This window comes from Alligator sinensis, unplaced genomic scaffold, assembly GCF_000455745.1.
Source record: "Alligator sinensis unplaced genomic scaffold, ASM45574v1 scaffold1542_1, whole genome shotgun sequence".
Taxonomy (NCBI): domain Eukaryota; kingdom Metazoa; phylum Chordata; order Crocodylia; family Alligatoridae; genus Alligator; species Alligator sinensis.
This window is the reverse complement of record NW_005842452.1, coordinates 773,072-781,234: the sequence shown is the minus strand read 5'-3', so window position 1 is coordinate 781,234 and position 8,163 is coordinate 773,072. Positions and strand designations below refer to the sequence as shown.

General features: G+C 55.5%; 1 protein-coding gene across 2 annotated transcripts in view; it reads left to right on the top strand.

The window, feature by feature from the left end:
• The window catches only part of COL2A1 (collagen type II alpha 1 chain), a 42,414-nt gene that overhangs the window by 6,585 nt on the left and 27,666 nt on the right, over positions 1–8,163 (top strand). For both annotated transcript variants that reach the window (XM_006030589.2, XM_006030588.1), the window contains 9 exons: positions 1,161–1,238; positions 1,950–1,994; positions 2,105–2,158; positions 3,859–3,912; positions 4,131–4,184; positions 5,213–5,266; positions 5,349–5,402; positions 6,656–6,700; positions 7,594–7,647. In XM_006030589.2, coding sequence (XP_006030651.1) covers positions 1,161–1,238; positions 1,950–1,994; positions 2,105–2,158; positions 3,859–3,912; positions 4,131–4,184; positions 5,213–5,266; positions 5,349–5,402; positions 6,656–6,700; positions 7,594–7,647 — 492 coding nt within the window. The remainder of the gene's footprint in view (positions 1–1,160; positions 1,239–1,949; positions 1,995–2,104; positions 2,159–3,858; positions 3,913–4,130; positions 4,185–5,212; positions 5,267–5,348; positions 5,403–6,655; positions 6,701–7,593; positions 7,648–8,163) is intronic.

Below are 8,163 nucleotides of genomic sequence, written 5' to 3'. Positions count from 1 at the left end.
GGAACCACCTGCCTTTAGGACAGTGTAAAGGTCAGGAGTCCTAAGGGTCCTCCATGATGCAAAGTGCAAGGATAAGTTTTGGGCCCTCCAGCTGGCAGTCTCCCCTTACCATGACTGCTGTGGCTCCTGATGGGATGAGGGGGCTATGTTGAGCCAGGCATTGTGGAGCCATCCAGTCATAAAGACATATGATGCGCTGTGGCTGGCTCTTGCCTTGACACACTCCCTAGTCAATTTCACTTGTGCCCTTGTCAGTTTCCCTTGGGGGTGCTGGTCAGTTTCACCTTGTTCTTGCCTTTGCACACACCCAAAGCTGCAGCAAATCAATGGCCCAGGAAGATCCCAGTGTTTCACTTCTGTTCCTCCTCAGTATCACTCTGCTGTTCCCAGGCTCTAGTCCAGCTTTGCAGGGGTTGGGCAGCACTTACCACATGGTGGTGGATAAAAGGAAACCCAGGGATGCAGGTTGTTGGTCTTACAACAGCGTTAAACATTTAACTCTGCTGTGTTCCCTTTAGAGGCACATTTCTTGTTGTCCTCACATGCTGCATATTCTGCTGTTCACCCTGACTGAGGCTTCGTGTCTCTTCCAATGAATCAATCGTCCTTTACTTTTGGGAGACATGTTGGGCAGCTTAAAAAAAAAAGATCTGTGTCGCCATGTCTTTCAAAGCATCCTTGCTGCCTCTAAGAGAAGGTGTTTAAGCAAAAAATAATCAGAGCAAGTGACTCTAGAAATCCCTTGGCATTCTTAGTCTTAGCTTTTACTCTCCAAATAAACTCCCTCCCCAACACCCCTGGTGAGAAAGCCTGGCTCTCATTCTTATCTCAAGAACATTTTAAATGAAACCTTAGAATATTTTTGCATATTTAAAGCAAACTGATCCTGGGCCTCAAAACTTTCCAAACATCAGATCTAATAAAGAATATGTTTTTTTTTCTTTCTGAAACATGGAAACCATTACCTACCAAGGGCGAGGAATCTTTTGGGCCCTGCTTATACTGGCCTCTGTGGGGGGGGGGGTCCTTTTCCCCTTAATGATGGCAATGCTTTAGAATATTAGTGCATTTGATTGTATCGAGGTCGCCGCCTGAAGTGCATGACTGATCCTGAAAGAGAATTGCACTCAGCTGTGCCCCTGCTTTTGTCTCTCTCGCAGAACTTTGCTGCTCAGATGGCTGGAGGTTTTGATGAGAAGGCTGGCGGTGCTCAGATGGGAGTGATGCAGGGCCCGATGGTAAGGCGTGGCACTGGGACCTCTGGAGGAACTCTGATTTTTAGGGCTAGAACCTAACGAGCGCCGGGAGTTGCCATCCAGCGCGGCTATACCCTGCAGGCCCCATCCTGAGTCAGTGTCACTCCGCACAGCTCTGCTGATATTCTGTCACAAACTGGAGTGCATGCAAATGCCTCTAAAGTCATTATATCCAAGATGACTTAATTGCTCTGGTCCCTGCTCTGCTTGCGAGAGCATCCCAAGCCATACAACAAACAGTTTCAATAAGGCCAGCCCAGAAGGCTGGGAGAGAATAACAGAGCATTTTGTTTAAGGCTTGATCCCTGTTACTTTTGGAGCAGGGGCCGAAGAAAGCCTGACAGCAGCTACTGTTTTTCAAGATCCCACAAGATTTCCAGCAGGAAATTTCTGCTCTCCAGTCTTTCTTGGCAAGCGCTAAATGAAAGGCAGAGCTTAGTAAACATGGCTCCTGGCCAGGGCAACGCATGCTCTTTCCTTGTCCTTTAAGTGGAGTAGTTTCTCTAAATAAAAATAGCTTGTGGTGATGCACATCCAGAGAGTGGGAGGTACATGGGCAAGGAGAAGACAAGGCAGTTGCTACAAGGAAAAAGGCTGGGTTTCTGTGGGGGCTCTTACCTGGGAGCTTTCACACCTGTTTGCTCAAGGCTTGGCCCTTCCCGTCATGACTGTGATTTGTGTTTCCTCCTCCAGGGACCCATGGGCCCGCGGGGACCCCCTGGACCTCCCGGATCACCTGTAAGTACCAGCCTGTTTCTTCTCCCCTGGGGGGTTGGGAAGGCGAGAGCCGGCGGCTCTGGTTTTGCTGTTTGATGCATCTGACATGACTTCTCTGCCATATGTTTCAGGGCCCGCAAGGCTTTCAAGGCAACCCCGGGGAACCTGGAGAATCTGGCGCTTCTGTAAGTAACCAGACGGGCTTTGATGCCGTCCGTGGCTAGACTGAGTGGGAGAGGCTCCGACACGCCAATGCCCCCGGGTTGCACTTGCAAGTCTCCAGCAGCCTCCGTGGCCCTGACTCCCGAGAAATTCCAAGAATTCCCATCTCCCGGAGCCCCCCGCCCCGCAAACGTCCCAGCAGAAACCTTCCCTCCGGGCGGTTCCACCCTGACTAGTTAAAGCTGAGGGGATGCCAAGGAAGGGAACAAAGTGTAGAAGGAGATGCTTCAAGCTGCCTAAGTGATTTGGACACCTGGCTCCCATTATAGCCAACAGGGATTGGGCTTCTAAACCCCATAGGCAGATTGGGAGCATCTCAGACTTCAGCTCCGGGGGTTAATGCTGAGTGTGGCCTGTAGAAAGAGAATTTAGTCTCTAGGATAGATTCAGATGGCCCCCAAGGCCCTGGCAGCTGTGGGGAGCCAGCCCTGGCGTGAAGGGTCCTGGTGTCCATGAGAGCCAGACCCTGTGTGTGATGGAGATGCCCATGGCCAGCGTGTGCTGGGTGGGGATTAGACCCCCAGCAAGGAGGGAGGGAGCACACTCAGCACCTCCCTGAACACAGGGAACTGAGGCAAAGTGACTTGATCAAGGTGACACAGGGTGGCAGTGCCAGAGCAGAGCAATTCAGGGCTAGATGAACCTGGAGGCAGGCAGGTTAGGGAGCTCCTGGCTACATACAGTGCGAGGCCTGGCCAGGGAGTGAGAGGCAGAGCTTGGATCGGACGGGCTCTGGCTGCTGGGACGTCCCATACCAGGATGTTTCCAGTACAGCCCAAGGGGGCTGCATCAGGTTTGGGGCACAGTTAGCAAAGGGAAGGGATTCAGATCTGAGCAGGCTGGGTCTCAGGGATGCCCCAATCCTTGCATGCCATGGCCTGGCACCACTGATTTTTGCAAAGGGGCTATGCCAAATACCCAGGGATGGAGGTCATCGTGGAGCAGGGACCGGGCAATCCCAGCCGCCCAGCTGTATTTTGCACCTGTCTCCAAGTGCTTGACCACACCTGAGCACCAAGGGTCTGGCCTGCTTTGCCGTCTGGGGCTCTGCAGAGTGCTCACAGGGAAGCCTTGATGTCAGCACCTATTCTGGCTCCGTCGGCAGCACAGCATCCACTAGTGCCCTGCCAGCAGTGTGGCACTCGTGGGAGAGATAAGCACCTTCCACTGGCCCCTGAGCTTCTCCTAGCAGCCCCTCTTCTAACTGGAGGTCTCCCTTCCCCATCAGCTGTGCTGAGCCAGGGGGAACCAACAAGGCTCCTAGCTAGAGCATTTGGGGCTTGACACTTCTAGGGTGATGTCACCAGGCAGCCCAGTGATGTGAGCGCAATGACATCACATCCAGGGGGCTGGGACGCAGGCTGCTCAGGAAGGCTTCTCTTTTCTCCCCAGACTGGCTGGCTGCACTTAGCCTGTCCGAGTCTCTGAGCTGGGAGTGGAGTCACTGGAAGCAGACACCAGGATGATTGAGTCCATCCCACTCTGAGGGAGAGTCCTCTGCCTCTTGGCAGTCCCCCTCCCCATTTACCCATCCTTTGCTGAGACCCTCCCCTGTTGAGAAGACTTTGCCCCATCTCCAGTCTCTCCCCCACTCAGAACCCAGGCGTCCGGCTGGAGGTGCTTGCGCCGCTCTCACCCTGTATCTCTCTGTCTATCTTTCCAGGGCCCAATGGGTCCCCGAGGACCACCCGGACCCCCTGGGAAACCCGGTGATGACGTAAGTTGCCTTGGACCCAGTCGCATGGGACATCAAAGCCGGCTGCTCGCGGCAGCGTTGTGCTCGGGTCCCGGGCTCTAGCCTGGAGGGTGCAGGCTGGATGCGGTGCCTGCCCTGCACCATCCCCTCTACCAGCTCCGGCTCCCTGTAGTCGAGCTTCGCTGTGATTGCCCTGATGGAGGCTAAGGGGGTTTCTTCTCTGTGTCTCTCTCCCACAGGGTGAATCAGGCAAGCCTGGCAAATCTGGAGAGCGTGGAACCCCCGGCCCCCAGGTACGGGCAGCAGGAGGCAGCCAGGCCTGGAGACATGGCTGTGCAGGAAGGGGGAACTCGGGGAATGGGGTGGAGATGGGGCTTTGGGGCTGCATGGATCCAAGGCAGGGCTCGCCCCAGCTTCAAGCCAGCACCCATTTACCGTGGGGGGGCCCAGGCTGTTATAGGAACAGGACAGTTCGGATCCAGGGCTCCGGATCAGGCTGAGCCCAGCCCTGTGAAGATCCAGCCCCTTTACCAAGCCCCGTGGGTCACTCTCCTCTGGCTCTGTTATACCACACAGCCCTGCAGGCTACCCTGCTTATGCTACACATTCCCCACCAGTGGTTGCCCTCTATAGCCTTAGATAGCCCCATAGGTCACCCCAGATGTGGCCCTATATATCATTCTAACCTGGGTCTATATATTCCCCTATATGGCTCTCTGTATTACCCCAGAAGTGTCTACATAGTGCCCTGCTCTGGCCCTGTATGTAGCTCTAACCTTATCCTATAAGTTACCTTATATGACCCTATATATTACACTATATGGCCCCATCTGTTACCTTAAATGACCCTGCCTGTTACTTTAATCTGGATCTCTATAGCCACCTTTTTTGTCCCTATGTTACCATACAGAGGTTTCCATGTTACATGATATAGGCCCATCTTATCCTATGCGACCCCGAAGAATCACAGACAGTGAGGGCTGGAAGGGACCTCACAGGGTCACATTGGGTCCAACCCCTTGCTCAAAGTAGGACCAGCCCCAGCTAGTTCATCCCATGTGCTAGCCTAACCTGGATTTATACGTCCCCCTGTACGGCCTTACGTGTTACCCCACTCTGGCCGTATGTGACACCCCGCTCTGGCCCTGTGTGTTCTCCGCTGGGCTCCACGCGTTACCCTAACAAGCAGCCATACGTGGTAGCTGCAGGTGGTTCCAGGAGATTGTAGCAACATCCCTGCTGAGCCCCCATGAGAAACAGGTCCCTCGGTCCCCTCTTCCCTGCCTTTCCCCCATGATGACCTCCCCTTCTCTGCTTTCAGGGTGCTCGAGGCTTCCCCGGGACCCCCGGCCTGCCTGGAGTCAAAGGGCACAGGGTAAGTGGTCGCCCCGGCCGCCTCGGTCTCTCTCTCATCTCACAGCTGTCCGGAGTGTAAATATTGTCTCCTTCTCTTCTAGGGCTACCCTGGCTTGGATGGAGCCAAGGGAGAAGCAGGGGCCCCCGGCGCCAAGGTGAGCTAATGCCCCAAATGACACTGATTAGCAGGGGGAGGTCGTTACTGCTCATCGTTAGGGTGGTGAGGGGAACTGGACTGACAGACGCTGCCCACTAGAGGCTGCAGCTGAAATAGCAGGAGGCCTGCGGGATGAAGGAACATGACCAAGGTTGGCGGGAAGTCAGTGGCAGAAGCAGGTGCGGGGGACAACCAGCCTGGGGACGTGGGGCAAGAAGGGGCCTCCCAGGTCAGCAAGGCAGGCACCGTGCCCCCTCCACCTACCAGCTCCCTTTTAGCAGAAGTTGGGGTTGAGCTCTCATCATGTCGGAGCCTCACCGCTCGGGCGTTAGCTCCACTCCAGCCAGAGACCAGGGAGAAGGCAGAGGATAGAGAGGCAGATAGCGCTGGAATGGCTGGTGGGAGAAGACAGAGGTCTGGATAGACAGGGATTGGGAGCTGGATCAACTGGTGAGTAAAGATGGGTCTGGACTGATGGATGCATGGATGGAAGGGAAAGTGTTGGGATGGATGGGTAGAAGGTAGGCACTGAGATGGATGGATGGATGGATGGAAGGGAGTATGTTTCAGGGTTGATGGAGAGAGGGAGGCAGGGAGGGAGAGATGGACAAGGAAGAGATGGAAGGGTCGATGGTTGGATGGTAGACAGAGGCCTAGGCATGGGGGTGGTTGGATGAATAGACAGACAGGCAGAGTGATATGCATTGGGATGGATGGATGGATGGATGGATGGATGGACAGACAGAGGTGCATGCACTGGGACTGCTGGATGGCAAGAGGATTATGCCTTGGTGTGGATGATGGGGAAAGCGGGGGGATGTATGCCAAGATGGACAGAGGCTTGGCCGTGGGAGTGGGTGGACAGCTGTGGCTCTCGGTGTCCCCAGCAGGGTCCAAGGTTAGTGGCAGGGCACCGTGCAGGGCTGGTCCGGGCCTCTGGTGCTGGAGCTCAGTGCAGAGAGGACGGGCCATGGTCCTACTGGTGTCCCACATCCTCTGCCCTTCTCCTCACTGGATCTTGCCCACCAGCCTCTTTCCATCTCCTCCCCTAATCCTAGTAGGACCCCTTATCCCCATGCCCCCATCTCTAGCCCCGCATCTTCCCCCAGCCTCAAGGTGCCCCCAGAGGTGGATTCTTTACCTGTGTGGTTCACCAGTGGGTTCAGGGCGGACTTGGGCCCAGTCCGTGCTTCACCGTAGGCCCAGGCTTGAGGCAGGCTGGAGACTCACTCTCTGCTCCTTCCCTTCCAGGGTGAAACAGGATCAGCTGGTGAGAACGGCTCCCCCGGTCCCATGGTGAGTAGGTGTCACATTGAAACCTGGAGGCAGTGCTGGGGGCTGTACACACCTCTGCTGAGAGATCCTGGCTCTGGGTGTGGTACACACCTCTGCTGAGATCAGGGCTCCATGCGCCAGGTGCTGTACAAACACAGAGCAAACGATCGGCCCTGCCCAAAGAGCCCTCGGTCTGAACAGACAAGACACAGGCAGAGGGGAGCCCCTGGCCTAGGGTCACCCCTCCCCTCTGCAGCCCAGCCCCACCGAGCAACATGGCCTTGGAAGGCAACACAGCGCTGACTCCTGTTCCCTTCTTCCAATCCACTTTCCATCAGCAGCTGGGCAGAAATCATCAACCTGCCGCGCTCAGTGCTGTACAAACGCCTCGTGGGACATAGCCCCAGTGCTGAAGCATGAACAGTCTCATTAGACTGCAGGGGAAACTGAGGCACAGGGGTGGGCAGCGACCTGTCTGGAGCTGCACCAGAGGCCTGCACTCCCCAGGGGAGAGGAGCAGACAGCTCGCTGCACTGCCCTCCTGACTCCATCTCTGGGCAGGTGCTGGGGGCATCGCCCAGCACAGGGGCTGACTGATTTGTGGACAAAGGTCCTTCTATACCACCAGAGGTGTCCTGTTGAGGACAAGACCCCCTGATGCAAAGGTGCTGGGGACAGCACTGGCTTGCAGCTGCTCTTTGCTTCCTAGCAAAGCAAATTATAACCTAGAGCAGGTGCAAGGCTGCTCTAACACACACTGGATCCAAATGGCTGGAACAGGTCGACGGCGAAGCAGGACCCCCCACCATTTCCAGTCTCTCCCAAGCTTTCCGATGTCACTAGAAAGACTCAATGTCCCCCAGCACCTCTGTGATGGCCAGCAGAGCCTCACTCTCTTCCTTATTCTTTCCCAGGGTCCCCGCGGCCTGCCCGGCGAGAGAGGACGTCCCGGCCCCTCCGGCGCTGCTGTAAGTACAATGCTCCCTTCCATCCAACATCCGTGTCCCCGGTAAGGCTGAGCTTCCTGTGCAGAGAAGCAGGCCGTCGTCTGGACCCTTTACCCGGGCAGGGGCTGGCTGAGAAACGACCTTATCTCCTGCTCTATCACACACCCCTCTTCCCCTAAATTTAGCCTTTGAAAATTGGGATGCACATCTTCAATTTGCAAACCCAAATCAGGGCAGTTTGGCTAAAGGGGGAGTCTTTGCTTCATTCGTTCTCTCTTCCCCCGAAAAAGGATGTGTCTGACTTGTGGGCATGTGGTATGCGAATGAGCGCAGTCCTTTTTTCTGCACCCCTCAATGAGAAAAATTGGAGAATCATGGAGAATTCGGGCTGGCAGGGACCTCAGGAGGTCATCAGGACCCAACCCCTCATTCAGGAGGGATCAGCCTTGTCTAAACCATCCCAGACAAGTGTCTTCTCTGTCCTTGCAGGGTTTTATCCTAGAGTCCTTAGCCCCAGAATGATTTAACCCCCCCCCC